Here is a 24,425-nt window from a genome sequence, read left to right as displayed (position 1 = left end):
ATTAATAATATGAATTTTAAGTATGTCAGATAGTTCATAATTTCAAATGTTTCCAAAAGAAGAGTGATTTTAGCTGTACAAACAGAGGTAGTAAATATTGATTGTAATAAATTACTTTCTTTTTATACATTTTAGCCTGAAATACAACAGACTGTATGCAAAATCATATGAAATTCTTTCAGTGAAACATCCGATATAATTTTCACCTATGTAAGGTTTGAAAATATCCCTGTATTGGCTAGTTCTATAAAGAAAGATAATGTTAGAGTAATGTGTCCCATTACAAGATTCTCTCAAGGTCTGTTGTAGAAATGAAGTGTTCTTGGGGATCTCCTCAGGACTATCACTAGTGGCAACTCATCCAGATGGACCCATAATATTGGTGCTTGAGACTAGAATTTTAGACAACATTATAGAAATAGGTAGACACAGATGATTGTTTATGGTAGTGAAAGCATTCTACAATATATGGACCTCATCAGAGAAGTAAGAATGCATAATAGACAACATTCAGAAATGACTTGTGCTAATGTTCTTTCCACAGAGCCTGAGTGACATGGTTATCAAGAATGAGTAAAAAGTTGAAATTTATACATTTTTTTCATTTGCACATCAGTTAAATAGATTCACACAAATTAATGATTTTACACCATTAAAAATGTAAGTGGATTACAGTTAATCATAATTTATAGTTACTACATTTTACTGGAGTAATGTTGAATGACTGCTTCAACTTATTATTGTATACTGACTCTTTCTGTATCCACAAAGGCTATATTTCTTGGTGGGATAAATGAATTATGAGTGAACAAATAAAATGAATCAATGTATTCATTTTGCTAATAAATACAATTTATTTCAGGTATGGTTCTCTGTTGCTGGCTGCTATATTTTATCTGCAGTTGTCTGGTCACTACTAACAACCAGAACCCATTATGAAAGTGTTCTACAAGAGATACAGAAATTTATACTTATTGGCTGTGGAAATTCAGCACAATCTTCATCACAGAAATTCTTTGCCTCAGCATGCGCTATTTTTTCTCTCATTATTGTTACCATCTTTCAGGTGAGACTTCAGAAAATTAGGAACACATTTCAGTTATGTTTTTGTTTGTATGGCAATAGGAATTAATAATATAGTTATATTTAGGTGATGCCAATTCAGTGACGAAATTTCTTCTAATTAAAAAAAAAAATGAAAAAACTTGAGAAAAGGGAAAAATAGATGAAGTTCAAGATGCAATGTCTGACATTAAACTTTACCAGATATTTGTTAGACGTACTTACTTCTTCAACTACTGCTGCACAGACTTGGCAAACTGGACAGGGGAAAATCCAAAGAGTTCAAGGTATACTATAGAAATTACAAAAGCACATAAAGGAGAGTTATCAAATGGGCTAAGAAAGCTCATAATGATAAAGCACTTAGGTGCTCATCCTACAAAAGCAAGACCGTCTGGGATATAGTAAATGAACAGACTAGCAGAAAGTTAAGGATAGAGGATAAAATCACACTAAATATAGAAGGTCGAAAGACTGAAAATGAACATAAAATTGCCAGTAAATTTAACAGCTACTTTTCAGAAATTTCCACATACTGCTTAACCAACTCTTCAAATACTGCACCTTCTCTTCTTCTGACTAACTCTCCAAACACTGTACACTCTCTTCTCAAAAACAATATGCCTCTGAACTCCTTTTTCCTATCTGCTACAATGCCATATAAAATTGAAGATATTATTAAAAAAAAGAGTTAAACAGATTTATTCTGCAGGGCATGATATGATACCCCACTTCTTACTTCATAAGTGTTCAAATCACATCAGTGGGCCCCTGGCAAATATAAATACTTCATTTCTAGAAAGAAAATTTCCAAACCAGCTAAAACTTGCTAAAATTATATCTGTCTACAAGAAGGGAGAGAAAACGGACATAGCAGACTATAGGCCAATTGCTGTACTGTCTACTTTCTCAAAAGTATTTGAATACTGTATGTCAATCAGATTAGAAATATTTTTAAATTGTAACAACATAATCACATCTTCCCAACAAGGATTTTGGAAAAATAGGTCCACCACACATGCTTTGTATGCATATCTAGAAAAGTAAGTTTTGTTGACCATAAACAACCTGCTGTTGGTATATTTCTTGATCGGTCTAATGCATTTGATATGGTTGACTGCAAGCTGCTTCTTATGAAACTCCAGAAGTATTGGATAGAGGTAACATTGTTATTTAATGTATTTGTTAATGATATAGGTGTTGAGGAGGAAGAAAAGAAAATATTGTATGCTGATGACATGACAATACTAAATAGTGACCAAAATATGGAACAGCTTGGGAGAAGAGCATACATATCTGAAAATGTCACAGCTCAATGGCTGTTGGAAAATGAACTGGTTATAAATCTAAAAAAGACTATGTATGCAGTGTTTAAAAACAAGGAAAAGGCTGTAGACATGGATTTAGAGGTTGATGGAACAAGGCTGGAAGAAGTAGAATCTGCTAGATTCTTAGGTATTCTTGTGGATAATGACCTGAAATGGAAAAAACATATTAATAATGTCTGTAAGAAACTGAGCTCTGTCATATTCTTAATGATGCAGCTATCACAGTATTCAGACAAGAGCCTTCTGTGTACAGTGTATCATGGACTTTTCGAACCATACTTACAGTATGGAGTGACTGTGTGGGGAAACTCAAACAAACAAGAGACAAAACGAGTGTTCACATTACAAAAAAAAAAAAGCAATTAGGACCATTTTAAGAAGAAAGACCTCTGAATCATGCAGAAACTGTTTCAAGAATTTAGTTATCTTAACTTTTTCATCATTGTATATATACAAAACAATAATGTACATCACAAAAGGTAGTGAGGACTGGATTACAAATGCTAGTGTACACACCCACAATACAAGAATGAAGTACGGAGCATACCCCACCGACTGGCAATGCTAGAAAAATGACCCCAGTACTCTGTTATCAGACTACTAAGAAGTCTGCCCAAAAACCTGCAAGATAGTGTACTTCATAATGACTTTCCAAAGAAACTTAAAAACTATCTCACTGAAAAAGAGTTTTACAGTGTTGCAGAATACTTATGCCATTAAATTTGTATATATTGTTACTCATTATCAGTGATGTAAGCTAAAGGTGTAGAAAAATAAGTGATAAAGAATGTTTATACTTTGACATGTCCTATATTACACATACATTTACTGTACACAATGTAATCTTACAGGATCAAATAAAATTCAATTCAATTCAAAGCCCACAATTGGTTGTGTAGCTACCTTAGTGAAAGAAGCAATATGTAGAAATAAGAAAATCAAAGACATCCAGGCACTGCAGGTTGGATACACTACATACAATAAATGACGTCCCTCAGGGATCTGTTCTTGGCCCTGTTCTTTTCATATTGTTCATAAATGATCTCCCAGAACACGTACCAAATGCCAGCTCCTTTCTGTATGTAGACAACACAAAAATCCTGATAACCAGTAGAGGCGACACATTGCAAGATGAAGTCAATGAAACTACTGTCAATTACAATCTTGGTTTGAAGCAAATACTCAAAAAACTGTAAGTATGAACTTTCACACTAGACAAAATCTTACTCTCTTCAAGGCAGTTATAGTTATTGGCAAAGATGACATTACAAACAGGCAGGACACCAGATTTCTTGGACTTACCGTCAGTAACACTGTAAATTGGAAAGCAGTTATAGTTATTGGCAAAGATGACATTACAAACAGGCAGGACACCAGATTTCTTGGACTTACCATCAGTAACACTGTAAATTGGAAACCACGTATTGAGGCACTGTCACAAAAGCTTTAATAAAGCTCGTTATCTATTAAGATCATTAAAAGACACAATAGTGTGGATACCTTGAAGCTGGTGTACCAAGCAATGTATGAGTCTGTCTTGAGCTATGGCCTAATCTTCTGGGAAAACAGCTCTGATTCTCTCATAATTTTCAAGTTACAAAAACAAGTGGTAAGAAGAATGAAATGTAGAAAAAGAACTGAACACAGTAACCCACTGTTTCAACAGTTAAAAATCCTATCACTGCCATGCCTCTATATAATGGAACTAGCTTGTTTTACAGTACAACACTTGGAATCCCTCCACAGACATATATATATATATGATATCAATATAATAGAGGGAAACATTCCACGTGGGAAAAATATATCTAAAAACAAAGATGATGTGACTTACCGAACGAAAGCGCTGGCAGGTCGATAGACACACAAAAAAACACAAATACAAACACAAAATTCAAGCTTTCGCAACAAACTGTTGCCTCATCAGGAAAGAGGGGAAGGAGAGGGAAAGACGAAAGGATGTGGGTTTTAAGGGAGAGGGTAAGGAGTCATTCCAATCCCGGGAGTGGAAAGACTTACCTTAGGGGGAAAAAGGACAGATATACACTCGCACACACACACATATCCATCCACACATACACAGACCAAGCAGACATATTTAAAGACAAAGAGTTTGGGCAGAGATGTCAGTCGAGGCGGAAATGAAGAGGCAAAGATGATGTTGAATGACAGGTGAGGTATGAGTGGCGGCAACTTGAAATTAGCGGAGATTGAGGCCTGGTGGGAAGAGAGGATATATTGAAGAGCAAGTTCCCATCTCCGGAGTTTGGATGGGTTGGTGTTGGTGGGAAGTATCCAGATAACCCGGACGGTGTAACACTGTGCCAAGATGTGCTGGCCGTGCACCAAGGCATGTTTAGCCACAGGGTGATCCTCATTACCAACAAACACTGTCTGCCTGTGTCCATTCATGCGAATGGACAGTTTGTTGCTGGTCATTCCCACATAGAATGCATCACAGTGTAGGCAGGTCAGTTGGTAAATCACGTGGGTGCTTTCACATGTGGCTCTGCCTTTGATCGTGTACACCTTCCGGGTTACAGGACTGGAGTAGGTGGTGGTGGGAGGGTGCATGGGACAGGTTTTACACCGGGGGCGGTTACAAGGATAGGAGCCAGAGGGTAGGGAAGGTGGTTTGGGGATTTCATAGGGATGAACTAACAGGTTACGAAGGTTAGGTGGATGGCGGAAAGACACTCTTGGTGGAGTGGGGAGGATTTCATGAAGGATGGATCTCATTTCAGGGCAGGATTTGAGGAAGTCGTATCCCTGCTGGAGAGCCACATTCAGAGTCTGGTCCAGTCCCGGAAAGTATCCTGTCACAAGTGGGGCACTTTTGTGGTTCTTCTGTGGGGGATTCAGGGTTCGAGGGGATGAGGAAGTGGCTCTGGTTATTTGCTTCTGTACCAGGTCGGGAGGGTAGTTGCGAGATGCGAAAGCTGTTGTCAGGTTGTTGGTGTAATGGTTCAGGGATTCCGGACTGGAGCAGATTCAGCCCAGGACAATAAGTACCTGTCCTTAAGCCTCAATAAGAGACATAGCACACTACAAAAGTCTACCTAATCATCCTGGAGTAGTTATTCAATGAATAATGAATCTGAGAAAAAAAATTATTTTACTCTGTAATTCATCTCCTGCTTCCAACTCTTTGCACCCAGTGTCATACTTTTGTGAAGCATCACACTGAAACAACATCCTTATGCCTCATCCAACCACAAAAGTTGCGTTTGACACTGTGTATACCAACAGAAGCCCTGTAGGGCTCACAGCGAAAAGTGTCTGCGTATGTATGTGAAAAATTTGGGTAATCATAGCTAGAGGCTGATAACCGATACCAGTCATGTGATACTGTAAGCTTCCTGATTTAGTTTTCTTATTGTTTGTTGTGGCTTCCATGATATACAAGGTGATTAAAGAAAGTAACTGATTTTACTTGTGTCAGAAATGGTGAACATTAAGTAGTGTAAGCTGCCTTGCTGTTGACACCAACTACCTGTTTCCTAGTTATAGTGTTTGTCTCTGTATTTAGTCCTCTGATTGTGATACCATAAGGACTGGTCCATACTGAAATGACTTATGTCACAATTTTTTAGAAAATGACTTAGTGCAAGAATAATATTCCTTGTGACTGACCTAATATGCTATGACAAAAGGACCTCCACCTCATGCTCAGAAAGCAGAGAATTTAATACTCAAATTTCATATCTCCAAGGAGAAAACGTGTCATTCCACGACTGAGACCCTTACTGTGTATGCAAGTGGCAGCATCATAGACAGCTGACTTGTGTATTTACCTCCTCCTCTACTTTATTTGTGTCTCCAAGAAGTTACCATTGTGAAAACTTTCATACAGGTGCTGTAACTCAGTAGGCAGACTTTCCTTGTCACACATAGTTCCTACTCTGTGTAACAGAGTGGTGAGCACAGGTTGGCATTGGGCTGGATGGTGACAACTATTGGCTTTTATGAATGCATCTGTGTGTATTTTCTTCCTGTATGCTGTATGCCCCTGCCTGCCTGTAGGCTTCTTCTTTAGCAATAATGTATACAAACAATAGATATCCACCTTTTTCCGTATACAAACAGTAGATATCCACTTTTTTCCATCTCATTGTGAACCTGACATTTTGTATGCTGTTAAAATGGCATATGAATTCTTGCAGGTTTCCATCCAGATGAGCAATAAGAAGAAAGAAAGCCACCCAGAAAAAGAAACCAAGCAACTGGACCCCACAGCCTAGATTACCAGGATATTGGAGTAGCACAATATAAAATTCATTATATGCTCAATATTTATAATCAAAAATCTACTGGAGTCAGCCATAGATCAACTAGGGCTATGGAATTTGACATTTAAAGCATCAGTTGCAAGTGTGGCATGCATTACATTGGCCAGATGCAGCAATGTATGTTGCAGTGCTATTCAGAATATGTGAGAAGCATTTGCATTGACCAAACAAAGTCTGTTGTCTTGTTACGTTTGGTTGCTATGGCAACATGTAACAGCTTCTTTTCTCATTTTTGAGTTATAATTTCTGTTTTATTAGTCCTTACACAGAGGTTGCCACGTTCTAATGTACTAACAGCTTAAAGTGTGAGTGTGGATCTGGGTTATATTGGTTTATTTCCCCAAACCACCTTCCACTTCTTTATGAGGTGACTTATTTGGAACTTGCATCCACTATTCTTTATAGGATAGTTAGCTGCTGGAAACCCTCCTGTCTTCTTCTCCATCGAATAACACGAGGTATGGGAATTTTTAGACTCTTTCTACTTATGAAATAAGTAGACATACAGACTTTGCTTTTCATCAGTTAATGATGTATTTAACCTCCATACACAATAAAACTCTCACTTTCAACATAAATATATAACTTTCTGTAAGTCTCTCATACAGCCAAATGTCAGAAACAAATTGAGTTACAGTTAAAAGAAAGTTGGTTAGATACCATAACTTTTCTTAACATTAACCAGAAAATAAGTCTTGCCTATAGCAAGCTTACATCAAGAGTTTTCAGGAGTTCTTTTTCAACTGTCCTTGTTTTCATAATAATAGTCAACGCCACAATGAGCACAGAGCTGCATATAAACTCCATGGTTCTTCCTTACACACTCACTAAAACATCTATGGATTGCCCAACAGGTACTTGTCGGTGCTGTTCATCTGCTGCGTCTACTTTCTTCCTGTGACTGATTTTAAACCGGCACACACAAACATGTGACACGCAGTAGGTAGGATTCTACCATTCCACACTCATATCCCGAATATCATGTGTTTGAGATGGTAGAAGGCTGAGTGGTTCTAGAATTTACACATAAATTATTGAATCACTACACTGTGCGCCTTGTCTTTAACATAGCCCCACAAAAAGGAGTTGCACATGTTCAGACCTGAAGAATATGGTGACCAGTTGAGGCCCATGACAGTGGTCCCCAAAATGCTCCTCCAGTACATCAAACACTGATGATGAGGTCAAGCTCCATATTGCATGAAGCATATATTGTCAAAATCAGGGTCACTTTGCATAATGGGGATGAAATCATCTTCCAAACCTCATGTACTGTTCAGTAGTCACCATGCGATCAATTAATATCGCACCAATTATTCTGTGACTGGACATTGCACTCCACACAGTCACCCGCTGAGGCTGAAGAGAGTTCTTGATCACAAAATGCAGATTCTCAGTCCCCCAAATGTGCCAATTTTTCTTACTGATGAACCCGTCGAAATGAAAGTGGGCTTTGTCACTAAACCAAACATGCATGTACATACTAATTCCCATCATGCCCTGTGGAAAACATACAGGTTGTATGTCCTAATGGAAACCGTTCAGAAGTTATGACTATTTTATTTCATACAGTTCAATAATTGTCACCATATAGATGAAGATAAAATGGGAGATGTGGTACTGCAAGAAGAATTTGACAAAGATCTGAAAGATCTAAGTTGAAGCAAGGCACCAGAAGTGGACAACACACAATCAGAACTACTGATAGCCTTGGGAGAGCCAGCCATGACAAAAGTCTTCCACCTGGTGAGCAAGATGTATGAGAGAGGCAAAATACCCTCAGACTCCAAGAAGAATATAGTAATTCCAATTTCAAAGAAAGCAGGTGCTGATAAGTGTGAAAATTACTGAACCATTAGTATACTAAGTCACAGTTGCAAAATACTAACACAAATTCTTTAGAGACGAATGGAGAAACTGGTAGAAGTCAACTTTGAAGAAGATCAGTTTGGATTCCAGAGAAATCCAGGCTATGGCTATCCTGGCCCTACAAATTCTCATAGGAGATAGTTTAAGGAAAGGCAAACCTACATTTATAGCATTTGTAGACTCAGAGCAAGATTTTGACAATGTTGACTGGAATACACTCTTTCAAATTCTAAAGGTGGTGGCAGGGCTAAAATACATGGAGCGAAGGGCTATTTATAATTTGTACAAAATCTGAACACCACTTATTCAATGACAGAAATGAATTTTGCAGTGTGAACATTCCTGGATGTAGGGGCAAAAATCAATCCCTTTTCCAATACTGCCAGTGTAGCATCATCCAGTTGTTTGGTTGTGAGACTGAGGGCAACATGTTGATGGGTGTCATCATCCGTTATCGTAGACTGAGAAGAAAGCTGTTGAAACTTTGAAGATTTCTTACTCATCGCATTTGCGTGGACCCAGTCTGATATGAGGTGTGGCTAGAAAAAAACCGGACTAGTACTGGTGAAACAATAAAACAAATGCAATAAGGCTGAAAGTCGCGTGGCCTGTCACGTGACTCTCGCTCCGCCTACTGTTCGAGTTTCATCTGCCTCCTGCACTCAGTCTGCCCGTGGCGTCTGTTTTAAGTAGTTGACGTTTTGTCTGTGCATCGGAAAATGTTGAGTGTACAGAAAGAACAGCGTGTTAGCATCAAATTTTGTTTCAAACTAGGAAAATCTGCAAGTGAAACGTTTGTGATGTTACAACAAGTGTACGGCGATGATTGTTTATCGCGAACACAAGTGTTTGAGTGGTTTAAACGATTTAAAGATGGCCGCGAAGACACCAGTGATGACACTCGCACTGGCAGACCATTGTCAGCAAAAACTGATGCAAACATTGAAAAAATCGGTAAACTTGTTTGACAAGATCGCCGTTTAACAATCAGAGCAGATTTTGCTGACAATGGTCTGCCAGTGTGAGTGTCATCACTGGTGTCTTCGCGGCCATCTTTAAATCGTTTAAACCACTCAAACACTTGTGTTCGCGATAAACAATCATCACCGTACACTTGTTGTAACATTACAAACGTTTCACTTGCAGATTTTCCTAGTTTGAAACAAAATTTGATGCTAACACGCTGTTCTTTCTGTACACTCAACATTTTCCGACGCACAGACAAAACGTCAACTACTTAAAACAGACGCCACGGGCAGACTGAGTGCAGGAGGCAGATGAAACTCGAGCAGTATGCGGAGCGAGAGTCACGTGACAGGCCACGCGACTTTCAGCTTTATTGCATTCGTTTTATTGTTTCACCAGTACTAGTCCGGTTTTTTTCTAGCCACACCTCGTATTACTCAGAATGAACTGTCAACCCAGTCCCAGGATGCAGTAGACAGCAGTGCAAATAAAATAAATCCTTGGATATGAAATCCAGTTGTCTATGTGTAAAACAAATGTGCTCCCTTATTAAAGTAAGAAAGCCTGTAGTCTACAAGATTCCCTGCCATTGTGGAACGCCTATATTGGACAAATGATTCATACAGTCCAGGATCATTGTATGGAGCATCATTGCTACATGCATTTATTTCAGCTAGAAAAATCTGCAGTGGTAGAACATTGTTGTACTGAAGAACATAAAATGTTGTACGATGAGACACAAGTGGTTGCCTCTGCATTGTGGTACTGGGAATGTTCAATGAAAGAGGCCATTGAAATCCAGCTGTCTGACAATATTATAAACAGAGATAAGGGGTATCCTTTAAGTAAGAGTTAGAACCCTGTTCTGTTTGACATTAAGAAACAATGGCCCTTGTTTCAGTCACCAAAAGCTGTCAATAGTTTTTGATATCAATTTATGTTTCTCCGAGCTTTCACCACTGGTGCACTGTTGTGCCTTGTGCTAGAGGGCAACTATGTGCATGCATGCTGGACCCATGGTCAGCATATAAAGGAGCCACCATGGTGTGTTTGATTTCAGTTCTGGCAAGTTAGTGCGATGGACTACTCACCTGAAGATGATGGCCAGGTGGACTGCCAAAACATTGTGTCCAGATAACAATACGTTCCGGCTGGAGACCCGACATGAATACAACTTACATAAAACTTTTCTTATTCCTTAACACACTGATAATAGGGTAATAGAGTGATTTATTACCACAAACAATGTTTTTTACTATTGAGATAAAATGTGTGGAATGTCAAACTTCAGTGATATGTATATCCAGTAACATTAACTTTGAGACTAATTGTACATGCAGACTTCATCAGTTCAGAATAATGCCAGATTACTAATTTCAGCTCTTCACAGGGATCATTTGTTAATGTGTTGACAACGCCGGTATACGACCGTGATATAAACACAGCAGCTGAACTTCTTCAATCTGGACTTCCTATTGGAACAAACAGATCAAGCTTAATCCATATGTTCCATGTGAGTATGCATTGTTATGCATAACATTACATATCCAGATAGAAACTGAATTATATATTTTTTCCAGCAGATACTCTACAGAATGGACAGTTTTATTCCTGACTGAGATACTTGTATTAAAAAGGTAACACTAGCTTAGTTCAGTAAAACTGGCAATTACAGTGACCAGTCAGTGTTTATTTATCTCTACTTGAAGATTTAAATCACCATAATCAGGTGGAGATGTGGATACTGAAGAATGTTGTTACATTGTATAGACATAATATCAGAAATAACACCAAGCAAACTATATTCCATGAGGGTAAGTCACTTATTATCTGCAAAGTAGTTAAAAAATTTCATTGTAATCAAATAAGAAACTTACAAGAACATCATTTTTCAACATAGTCTCCTTGCATTTAAATGCACTTAGTCCATCATTGTACAAGCTTCCTGATGCCATCATAAAAGAAGGTTCTCAGTTGAGCCGTGAGCCAGGAACGCATCGCTTCTTTCACTGCTTCATCCAAGGCAAATTGACAGCCCCTTAATGCCTGTTTGAGTGGACCAAACAAGTGATAGGGGCAAGATGAAGACTATGTAGATGATTCGGTACTTCAAATTTGAGTTTTTGGAGCATTTCAGCAGTGTGGGCAGCAGTCTGCGGACGGGCATTGTTGTGCGACAACACAACTGCTATTGACAGCAATCCACGGCATTTTTTTCAAATTGCAGGTTTTAGCCTGGCAGTAAGCATCTCACTGTAATGTACACTGTTTATTGTTGTGCCCCTTTCCCCATAATGTTCCGGTACTGGACCTCGCGCATCCCAAAAAACCGTAAGCATTAGTTTTCCTGCCGACACTTGGTTCTTGAACTTTTTCTTGCATGGCGAATTTGGATGTTTCCATTCCATACTCTGCAGTTTACTCTACAGCACATAATGATGGATCCATGTTTCATCACCAGTTATGATCCTATCAAAGAAGTTGTCCCCTTCATTAGCATAGCGATCCAAGTGTTTTTTTGCAGACGTCCAAGTGTATTTGTTTAGGCAACTATGTGAGTTGTTTTGAGACCCATCTTACACAAACTTTATGAAACCCAAGTCAGCTGTGGATGATTTCATAGGCAGAACTGTGACTAATTTGCAGACAATGTGCCACTTCATCAATAGTTAATCATCTGTCTAAGAGAATCATTTATCATGAACACTCAATGGTTTCTTCATTTGTGGCAGTAAATGGTAGTCTGGCTCCTTCATCATGTACTGTACTGCAAGCCTTTGATGAATTTCGGCCCCTGATATGCCTTCTGACCACAAAAAACAGATCACTAAACGTTGCTCTTCTTTGGTGCAAATAGACAGCAGAGGAGCCATGATTAACAGCATGGCAGCAATAACGTAACTAAACTAGCAGCTTGAAAATTGCAAAGATATAACAACAAATAAACAAAGCATGCGTCATCAATGTAAAATGACAGTACTACCAAAATAAACAAAAATATAACTAAATTGCATATAATAATTGACTTACCCTTGCACTTCCACATGATGAGATCCACAATGACACTGAATTAAGTGTAGAGCAGTAGAAAGTCTCATAAGTATAGAACAGATGACTATACAGTTTCATGCGCAAACGAAAAATAAGCAAGTAAGCATAAGTGAGGCTGAGGCCTCAGCATGCCAGGCTTATTTTGGGCTGTTGTGCACACAGCACAGTGCTTGCTGTGCATCTGTCCAGGTTGCAAGTCAGTCTCTCTAGGCTGGCATGGAGGAATTGTATCATGCTTTAATTACATATGCTCACACCATAAGGCTAAAAAACTCCTTCTCCCTTGGGGAAAAGTGTTCATTGTGTAGATGTCCATGTCTTCATTGGTAGATGACAACCAGTGGTGAACGTGTTGTGCTCTCAAAGGAGATGTGCTCTGAAATGGTAAATGGTGTGGACAGGCATGGTGCCCGCTAACCTGTGAGTGGCTTCAAGGGAGCACTGGTGATAATAGTGCTGTATGCATGTCCTCAGCTCATGTCAAGAAAATACCCAGAGTGCAGAGCTGCAACAGGTTTGGACAGGGACAGAGGACTGTTTGGTGTGCAGTCATTCAAGCATAGATGAGCTAGTTGTAGCGTCATGATACCTAGCCATCAGACATGTGCCCAACACAGAGGCAGACTCAGCATCAATGGACAACTGCTACTATCCACTTAGGGCCTCAACCAATCATGAAGGCCCAGATGGCAGAGCCCACATAGAACTATTGTGAGATGGTCACTAGCATGTGGCCAGGCATTGGCCAGAGCAGATGAAGCAGCACATAGGGCTGGCAGCTGTGAAGCAGTTCTGATGGGCTACAGTCACCAATTGAAGTGAACCTATATGATATAAAGGATCTACTGAGAGCTTTCTTGGGAGAAGATTGAGTGATGTATTTTTTCATCTGGGTTTGAATGTATGAACCAGCCACTCTTCCTCTCCATTGACTGGGGATTAAAAGTAGGAGCTCTAAGATACCATACTGCACTCACTGCACAAAAATCTTCAGAATCTTGGGACCCAAACTGTGGGCTGTTGTCCATCACAGGTGTTTACAGCAATCCTAAGGAAAAAATCTTTGAGAGGTCCGTAACTGTAGCCACCATAGAAGTGGACAGGCAGTGAACCACATATGGAATTTTTGAGAAAGCATCAATAACTAAAAACCAAAAGGACTTAATGAACAGACCCACAAGATAAGCATGAGTACACTCCCAGGGAGGCTGGGGGCGGGCCATGGGGAAAGAGGCACCAGCTCTTCAGTAGCCACCAATAACTCACTCTCAAGAACTGAGAGGCAGTGGTGAAGAGCATAACAATTACACAAAGAATCTGACACTTGGCTCAGTGGTACACTGAGTGAGTCATGGTGGACAGAGAGAGCAACCTGACATTATACATGATTGCCCTCGACAGCCACCTAAATCCAAGAACTGGCATTGGGAAAACCATCCATAGTATTTAAATGGAAACATAACAGTTCATTCCAAGCAAATATTGGATCAGATCCAATCAGCAGTTGAGAAAGAGCAACTGCATTTGTAGTTGTGCTGTGGGTCAGAAGTGAATCTCATTGTTATAGTGTGTGGAAAAAAAAAAAAAAAAAAAAAAAAAAAAAAAAAAAAAAAAAAAAAAAAAAAAAAAAAAAACGCCTAGCATTGCAAGTGATGGGCAGCTGTGTCTTGTAAAGATGCCAGAGGTCTTAAAACAGAAACCAGAGTTTAAGATCAGTAATGAAATGAAACTTAGAACCCTACAGGAAGACATGAAATTATTGCAGCATTTTCACAATAGCAAGGGCTTCTTTTTCTATCTGCGAATAATGCTGTTGCAGCTGATTCAGAGTTTTAGATGGGTACATAATAGTATATTATGAGCTGTCCACCTATTTCAACATGAGAATGTCCCTAAGGACACACTGGGAGATTTCTGTGGCCATAACAAGATGTTGGCCTGGTTAGAAGGTAACCTTAATATTGTAAAAGGCACTTGCAGGTGGGTGACCAATGGAATGGAAAGAAACATCTTTATGTGAGAGAGAATGAAGTGGCTGGGCCAATGTGTGGCACCAGAAAGAAATTTAAAGTGAACTTGGCATGTGGCATTGTTGGCCAGCATGCCCCATCCAGGGAAGTTCGGCCACCGAGTGCGAGTGGAGAAAATCTCCAACCTGGCCAGGAATCAAACCCAGACCTGCTGCATGGGAGGCAGGCACAATACGACTCTGCTTAGCAGGCTGACCATTCTTTCTTGCAAAGAAATACATGCAACTCTTTGCCACTGTTAGGACATGGCAAAGCTGTAATGGCATTAACATGTTGGCGTAAAGGCCTTACACCAGTATACGAGACATCAAAACTGAATCAAGTGTTAGACAGCTGAAAAAATTGTTATTTGTTCAAATTACATTTCAAACTGATGGCCTATAGCACAGTCAACAAGGCACAGAAGCTTCACAAATGTTCATCTGTTGAGAAACCTGAGACCACAGTGTTATACAGGTAGTCAACGTACCCCGGCATGGATGCCATGAGTTGCTCCAAAAATTGTTGAAAAATAGTAGGAGTGATAGCCACACCAAATGGCAGGTGCTGGTATTGAAATAAACTGAAGGGGGTATTCACGAAAAGGACACATTTGAAATCAGCATCCAGAGGCAGTTGTAGGTAGGGATTTGATAAGTCTATTTTGGAAAAATATTGAAAAGCTATGTCATTGATTCATCCAGAAAGGCTATGTAACAGGCATCAGTAATAGACTGTGAGTTTACAGACACTTCAAAATCCCCAGAGAGCTGAAGCTTGCCACTAGGGTTTTGACTGTTACCAATGGATTAGACGATTAGAAGAGAGAGGCATGGTAACATCCAAAGATGCAAGTTGAGCTAATTTCAATTTGACTTGCTCCCATAAAGCTACTGGGACTGGGCAGGCACAAAAAAATCTGTGTGTGCCATCAGTTTCATTGTGACAGTGGTAATACACACTAAACCTTCTCTAAACAGTGAGGAATATTCCAAGCAGAATGTATCCAGTTGTTTGTATGAAACTTGATCCAGTCAGTGACAGATGCACTTTATCAGAAATAGAGAACTCAAAACAATTTTGAAGGCATCCAGCCAAAGAAAGTTTATAGTGTGGGCATCATACACTACTAGAAAGGTAAAAGGCCAAAAAACTGCATTGTACACTACAGAAGTAGGAAACTGTCCCAGTATGTGTATTTGTTGTTTGTTGTAGCTCACCATCTGATGAGGAATGGGACACTCACTGGTTATGCAATATCCATCTAGGTTTAAGAATTTAACAAAGTCATTGCTGCACCCATGTCCCCTTGCATTTTTAACATCTTTTCCACCACATTTATTTCAATGTTGGGTTTGTCTGGGGCTGTCACCACTTGAGAAACACTGCATCCAGGTTCATATCTGGTGAAGGAGGTTTACAGTTGCACACAGACACAATATGTCATTTTTTTTTACAATGGTTACACATTGCCCAAGACTTTGGGCATGTTGAAGAAGGCAATAAGGACACAATGGAAGAGGTGATTGTAGCTGCTATTGTGACACTGATTGCTGCTGCTGCAGCTTAGCATGGAATTTCCTCTTAGAACATGGAGGTTGGAGTTACATGGCTGCAACATTGCTTTCCCACTGTGGGCTGAGGAGGAGAGGAAGCAACAGTGGCTACTTCACACCACGATTCTATCTGATTTCCTGCAGACCTAGGTACTTCAGAAGACTGAACAATTTTCAGAACATCGGTATGAGAGATATTTTCACATTGTAAAGCATGTTCATGAACTTTCCTATCAGGCGCCAAGCATATTATAGTATCATGAGCCATCGAATCAGCATATGAGTCCCTGTGGTCCTCAGTAACAAATTGCGATAATGGTTAAGCCCCTGAAGTTCTGTTCCTCTAGCTCTGCATGACTATTGCAGCTGCTTTTGACAGTGGTAGAACTCAATGTGAGCAGCAATAATATGAGTACATTCATAATGATAACTAGAGAGCAACTGATGCATTTCAGCAAAAGAAAGATTAACAGGTTCTTGAAGAGGTAGGAGCTGCCGCAAAAAGTGATTAACACAAAAAGAAATCCACGAAAACAATAAAACTTTGCACAAGGTGTGGTCAGTGACACTAAAAGCCTGAAAATTTTGCAGAAGGTGTTTTTTGTGTTTATCTCAATCTTCTACAGAATCATCACATGGAGGAAACAGTGGAGGTTGCATCAACAGTGGTGAAACTTAATGCATCAATGAGACTACAATGTTGCATGGTGCCACAATGAAAATCTGATGATGGTTGGTGAGAGATTACTGTTGCTCAACAAAATATGAACTTCTTCCACTGATATGTTGGTTGTATGTCAAACCAAAGAAACAAAACAAATGGAGTAGAATACTGCATTTTGTCACCAAGTATGTTGTAATGTTGTACAGACACAATACCAGAACTAACATAACCAAGTTTTATTCTGATTTAACATGAAGACATCCATAATAGTACTGAATGAAGTATGGAACAGTACAAAGTCTCATAACAATAGAATCTATCAATGTACAGTTTTGCAGGTTAGTGTAACATAAGCAAGCAAATGTATGTGAGGCCGAGGGCCCAGTGCACTGGTCTTATATTAGGCTCTTGTGCATATGGCACAGTGCTTGCTGTACCATCTGTCTAGGTTTTGAGGTGACCTCTCTAGGCTAGCTGTGGAGGCACTTATTTCACATACTGATTGATTAAATGTGCCTACATTATACGGTTACAATACAAAGACTTTAATTTATACAAAGCAGTGATATTGTTGGTGATGTGCAAACTCAGTTATTCTTTTCAGCATATTTGGTGCATAGATAATATGTGACAAAAAACTACCAAATAATAAGCAATAATTCTTACAGATGTACCCCAATGATCAATGTTGGGCCCACTCTTGTTCTTGATATAAATTGCTGATCATTATAACTGCAACACTATAGTAGAATTATAATGATTATGTTTTTAGATGAACAGAGAGTATACAGGGCACTAAATACAACACAGGGAGCTGAAAATCTTGGCAGCAAGAACTGTTCTAATCTGGTTTAACTGAGCTTAGTTGATTGATATAGCTATATTCATCCCTGGTGAACCAATGAAATGAGGTGTGATCAAAAAGTAATGGTAATTTTTATTTTGTGGGCTTTGTATGTCCAATATTCAAAACTTTTTTATCTTGTTGGTACACAAATCCCTGCTGTATCTTTCAATTTTCAGCTCTTTTCAATATGTAGTTTCTTGTTGACAGTCAAAAAGTTTAAATGTGTTTCAAGAGCTAAGTGAATTTTTACTTATGAAATGACTGGATCAAAAAACTTGCATTACATTTTGCTTGACAAATGGAATAAAGTGCGGCAACAAACTCCAAATGTTGAATGTGGCTTTTTGTAAATCTAGTATGAGTAAGACAAGAGTTTATAAGTGATATAAATGTTTCAAAGAGGGTCAAGAAGATTTTGAAGATGACAACTGCCCTGGGTGCCTTAGCACATCAATTACTGACAACAATGTGGAAGAAACAAAGAAAATTGTTATTGAAAATCACTGAATCACCATCAGAGAGGTTGTTGATGATATTGGAATATCCTTTGAATCATGCAAAGCAATTTTTAATGTTTTGTGTATGAAACATGTAGCAAAAAAGTTTGTTCTGAAATTGCTGAATTTTGACCAAAAATAATGTCATGCACACATCTCTCAGAAATCACTGAATGAAGTTGACAATGGTAAAGAACTTCTAAAGAAGATTATAACAGTTGACAATGGTAAAGAACTTCTAAAGAAGATTATAACTGGTGACAAAACATAAGCCTATGTGCATGATGCCGCGCCGGATTAGCCGAGCAGTCTAAGGCGCTGCAGTCATGGACTACGCGGCTGGTCCGGGCGTAGGTTCGAGTCCTCCCTTGGGCATGGGTGTGTGTGTTTGCCCTTACTATAATTTTGGTTAAGTAGTGTGTCAGCTTAGGGATTGATGACCTTAGCTGTTAAGTCCCATAAGATTTCACACACATTTGAACATTTTTATGTGCATAATGTCAAAACCAAGGCCGAATCATCACAATGGAAACTGTTTCTAGGGCCAAACTGGAAAAAATTTGACAACTTTGATCACAAATGAAGATTCTTTTTCACTGTTTCCTTTGATTACAATGGGACAGTGCATCATGAGTTCCTGCATTATGGTCATATGGTCAGTAAGGAATACTAACTGGAAGGTACGTGCAGTTTACATGGAGCAATCCGAGGAAAATGATCAGAACTGTGGCAAAATCACTCATGGAAATTGCTTTATGATAACATTCCTGCTGATATGTCAATGCTTGTATGTGTTTTTTTTAGCAAAAAACAAAACTCCAGAATGAGATTTTCACTCTGCAGCGGAGTGTGCGCTGATATGAAACTTCCTGGCACTAGCTTCCTGGTACTGGCAGAAGTAAAGCTGCGAGTACCGGGCGTCAGTCGTGCTTCAGTAGCTCAGTTGGTAGAGCACTTGCCCGCGAAAGGCAAAGGTCCCGAGTTTGAGTCTCGGTCGGGCACACAGTTTTAATCTGCCAGGAAGTTTCATATCAGCGCACACTTTGCTGCAGAGTGAAAATCTCACTCTGGAAACATCCCCCAGGCTATGGCTAAGCCATGTCTCTGCAATATCCATTCTTTCAGGAGTGCTAGTTCTGCAAGATTCGCAGGAGAGCTTCTGTAAAGTTTGGAAGGTAGGAGACTAGGTACTGGCAGAAGTAAAGCTGTGAGTACCGGATGTGAGTCGTGCTTCGGTAGCTCAGTTGGTAGAGCACTTGCCCTCGAAAGGCAAAGTTCCCGAGTTCGAGTCTCGGTCGGGCACACAGTTTTAATCTGCCAGGAAGTTTCAAAAAACAAAACTGCTACATTGACTCAGCCACTGTGTTCACTCCATAAGGCCACCTGTGACTCCTTTCTATTCCAGAGGCTGAAGAGAACCATGAAAGGATGTTATTTTGCCAACACTGCTGAGATAAAAACAGAACCACTGCAGGAACTGAATACTATAACAAAAAGTGAGTGCCAGCAGTGCTCCCAAGATTCGAAAAACACGGGCGTAAGAATGTTATATCTGAGGAGGTAGGGGGGAAAAGTTGATAATGATGAAGAAATGAAGATTCTTTGAGAAGAACAAATATTCCCATTACATTTTGATCAAACCTCATATGCTAATGTTCTGAAGTCGTAATGCCTGGTGAATTGTGGTACGCCAGTCTGTTGGAAATCCACGAACAGATATTTTTAAGGGGTGGGAGATGTAGAGAGTGTGCTGGATAGGGCAACATTCCAAATCCCTTTGTATCAAGATAGGTCAGGACAGCATGGACAACATGCAATCTTATGTTATTTTAATAAAATATAATACCACAAAGACCTCAAAAATGGGGCATAGGCACAGCATTTACCACATCAATAATGAATGGCTGCTGCCACATCTCAGACCGGAATAACTTAACATTGTTATTTGATGACAGGAATTGATTTGTGTAGTGATTTATTCTGAAGTTATTTTGAAAATTTCACACTGGAGAAGTAACTGCTAATACAGAATTAAAACAAAAATTCAACTACAATATGAAGATGAAGTGGTTCATTAATCTCTGGTGGTGAAGCATAGATGAAATGAATTTAGGACAAATTATTTGATAAATCTGGAAGGTAAGGAGCTTTAAGTTGTCTGTCAGTGAAAAATACTCTTGTTAAACATCCAGAATACCCATTTCATACATCAGAGATTACTGCATGGTGCAGTATAGTAGTTAATTATCATCTATGGTAGTCATAGCAATGGAACTAACTGCACTACTAATACACAGCATTCTTGTTGCTCATTTGGAAATTTCATTAAAACAAAAGAAAGAAAAAAACTGTGCACACAGTTTAGTTGCAAGAGTGATAATAGGTGTTTAATTTTTCATAGGACAAGTATTATTTTGCAGACTAATATATAGCTGTAATTGTCCAAAATGGAAGTACAGAAACCTTTATCTGACCTTCACTGTCTTCTCAAAGAACTGTTAAATGAAGCTGACAGGCAATAAAAAACCATGAAAGGAATTACTGGTAGTTTGGTGGCTACCAGTACAATAAGAACAGAAATGTTAGATAAAATGGAGGAAATGACTGTCAAGCAGTGTGACAATATGAAACAAACCTTACCTATTCGTAATAATGAATAAAAAGAGGAATACTGAATAACTTAGCTGCTAGCAGTTAAAAAGATAACAATTGTAGTGAAGGAGGAAATAACTAAGGTGACTAAACAATTAGATATTCATATTAAAAATACTCATTATAAAAGTAATCCACTAGAGTTTAGATTGAAAACTTTAAGAAAAAGCTCTCAAAAAAGATAGATAGTTACATGGCAAGGTTCGATGGTCACATTCAGGAGTCTAAATTTGAGAAAGAACTAATGAACTGAAAGAGACACATGTTAGCCAAAGAACTCAGCAATTGGAAAGTTATGTCCGCAAAAAATCTCCAGATAAAGCTTAAGGATGTCTAACACAGTGTAGATGAGAAAGTTAAAGAAGTAATGTAAGATTTGATAGGTTTCTTAGGCAAATAAATGTCCAACACTGGCAAATGAAATGAAAAGGGCTTTAAAAAGATAAAGGGCACAGTAGAGCATTAATAGCCCAAGACGAAAATTTTAAAATTCAAAGAGAAAATTACAGAATAGATCTTGAAAGTATAAAATAACAGCCAAAAACTCTATGTGTGTCCCAAGAGCAAAAGAGAGTGATTTCTAGGGATGTATATAAACCCAATCCAGATATGTGCCCCAAGCAAAGATTGTAGGAAAAAGCAATGCCAGAGGAGGCAGAGAAACTGCTAGTTCAACTAGAATTTTACCAGAGGAATATCATTCTGAAAGCAGCAATAGTGTGATGAATAAGTTCCAAAGATTTAAACCTGGCAATGGTGTATTCCCCAACCTGTTTTTACAAACAATTGATGCTGCTTTTGTACCCTGGTGGGATAATAGTAAAGAGATTGAACCCATTGAGTGGGCAGTGCTGAACTAGGATGAGTTTAATAGCTGGCAGCTGTAGAATATGTAAAGAAAACTATTGGAACACAGTGGAGTAACAGAAGCTGTTCAAAGAGTTAACAGATCCAAGATCATATGGAAACAAATGGGGAGGATACAGGAAATACTTTGAATGGAATATGAATAAACTGAAACTGCTAGACATACCTATTGATCAAGGCAGCTCAAGTGAGGGAAAAGATGTTGAGGAATTATTTGAGCAAAAGGAATGAGATTTTAATCTACCTAAAAAATTTGGGTGTGGATAACAAAAAAAAAAAAAAGTGCATGGACCCATGGCAACAAATACAGGTTTAAAAATGGAAATGAGAATCTAAAAAGGGATTCAGAGGTAGTGAATATTCAATGCTGTGAAACAAACAGAACAATATTTAACAATCACAGGAATTGTAACCAAAATAATTACAGTTATCAAGTATAATATCTACAAAGATCTTCCAGCACTCATCATGCAGGAACAATGGCCATTGAAAATACTGAAAATGGTGAATGTTCCACAGGAGGGGTCAGATGGGTGGACCAATAAAGAGTAGCCATGGATCAAAATGATTAGGAATGCAAATATTAGACCCACAAAGAAGGTTGAAGGAGAAATGATTAGATGAAAAAGAAATCCAATAAGAAATTGAGCATTCAAAAACTAGTAGTGATAGGAAAGTTTATAAATCAAAGGTTGAGCACTTAACTTTTGACAATATGATGAAACAGAATAGATGAAAGATCTAATCACCAAGTGGCAGCAGGAGAACACATGTATGAAAAGATCAACATCAAGGATAGTGGCATGGGATTCAGAATTGGACCATGTGAAATTTATTTGGGGGAAAGTATTTAGAGATTCCAGGAATTTTAACACATCAGCCTCACCTTGAGTACATATGGCACAGATGTCATCAATGTATCTAAACCAAACCAGAGGCTGAAGGCTTACAGATACCAGGTAAGCCCAATCCAAGTGACCCATAAAAAGGTTGGAATAGAAAGGAGCCATCCTGGTTCCCATGGCTGTACCCTCAAAGGTGAAGAAATTGTTCGTAAGTAAAAAGCTGATAAAGGTGAGCTGAAAAGATGCCATAGGTTTGGAATCTGGTGGGCACTGACTGAGGAAATGTTCAACAGCAGACAGACCATGTACATGAGGGACATTGGTATAGAAGGAGGTGGTATAAGTGGTTACAAGCAAGGTGTGTGGTGGGAGTGGGATGGCCACAGATTTCAGACAATCTAGAAACTGGTTGGTGTCTTTAATATAGGAGGAATGTCTTTGTTCTATGGGTTGCAGGTGTTGATATAACTGCTTTAGTTTATCAACACCTGCAACCCGTATACAAGACTTCCTTCCTATATCAAAGACAACATTGATTTCCTAGATCATCTGAAAGCTATGGGTCACTTGGAGGTTGTTTACCTGGGATCTATAAGCCTTCATCCACTTGTTTGGTTCAGATACATTGATGACATCTTTGTCATATGGACTGAGTCCCATGCCACTTTCCTTGATACTGATATCATCCTCACCAAAGGCCAGCTACATAGTTCTGTCCACATTAAACCCACTAACAAACAACAGTACCTACATTTTGACAGTTGCCATCCTTTCCATATCACATATTTTCTCTCATACAGCCTTGGCATTCAAAGCAAACATATTTGTTGAAATGCAGACTCCTTACAGTAATACACCATCATTCTCACCTCAGCCTTTGCTGGATATTATTACCCTACTGGCCAAGTTCAAAAACCGAAATCCTGGGCCATCCCACCCAATTTTGGTAATGCTGATCCCTCCAAAAAACATCTTTCATTTTCTGACCTGTCTAATTTTCTCTGTACCCCTCACACCTCTATTACATACAATGTACTTAGCTTTCCACTTGTATTAACTCATTCAAAACGTTTTAGCAGTAATTTCTGTTGCATATTACCCTGTCCCTCCACCTTTAAGTGCTCAGGTTTTCAAATCTCATCTGGTACAGTCCCCAACAGTCTTTCCATCTCAATCCATCCAGTAAGTCTCCCCTGATCCAGGGTAGTGGGTGACTTTTATGAACTGTACCCATTGTTATAAACCTCTCTAATTCTTTTCCTTCACCCATCTTCCTTCCCCTTGAACAGTGCAGCTGGAAGAGGGATCCATTAGCTCTGAAAGTAGGCATACCTAATACCTTTATTTTAAAATGATTGTTCTCCTGCTGCCACTTGGTGACTAGTTTTTTTACTCTACCAATTTACTTTGTAGATCAATGAACATTGTTTTAGATTGAGGTACTGACAAACATGTTGAACAATGAGTTTCTGATAAGTAAAAGAAAAAGGAAAACAAGTCACATTCTCTGCCAGAGGAGTCCACATTGTTGACATAGTGGCTGTAGAGATAAACCACTGAAAGAAGAGTTTCCAATAACATGGACACATTACATATTATCACAGATGGTTCATTATATCTATTGTGAAAGTCTTTCTATTGCTAGGATGAAGTTAGTTGAAGAAACCTCACATACAATTACTTCTCCTTTGAAGGCATTACCTACAAACAAATCTGGGGTACAGCTATGGGCACCTGCACCACACCATCCTACACCAACCTATTAATGGGCCATATAGAGGAATCCAAGCCCCTCACCTGGTTCAGATTCATTGATGACATCTTCATGATTTGGATGGAAGATGAGGACTCCCCACCCCCTATCCACATTCCTCCAGAACCTCAACACCTTCTCCCCCATTTACATCACCTGGTCCTACTCAA

General features: G+C 38.9%; 1 protein-coding gene and 1 non-coding gene across 2 annotated transcripts in view; both read left to right on the top strand.

Annotated features, from left to right (window-relative positions):
- Positions 1–24,425, top strand: part of LOC126203590 (uncharacterized) — an 80,795-nt gene that overhangs the window by 12,399 nt on the left and 43,971 nt on the right. Inside the window, exons 2-3 of the mRNA XM_049937952.1 lie at positions 863–1,066; positions 10,905–11,027. Of these exons, the coding sequence (XP_049793909.1) occupies positions 863–1,066; positions 10,905–11,027 (327 nt within the window). The remainder of the gene's footprint in view (positions 1–862; positions 1,067–10,904; positions 11,028–24,425) is intronic.
- Trnas-cga (transfer RNA serine (anticodon CGA)) lies at positions 19,367–19,441 on the top strand. The gene has a single exon. It is a non-coding gene; the product is annotated as a tRNA-Ser (tRNA).

This window comes from Schistocerca nitens, chromosome 9 (assembly GCF_023898315.1).
Source record: "Schistocerca nitens isolate TAMUIC-IGC-003100 chromosome 9, iqSchNite1.1, whole genome shotgun sequence".
Taxonomy (NCBI): domain Eukaryota; kingdom Metazoa; phylum Arthropoda; class Insecta; order Orthoptera; family Acrididae; genus Schistocerca; species Schistocerca nitens.
The sequence above is the reverse complement of the archived record's forward strand: the minus strand, read 5'-3'. Positions and strand labels throughout refer to the sequence as shown.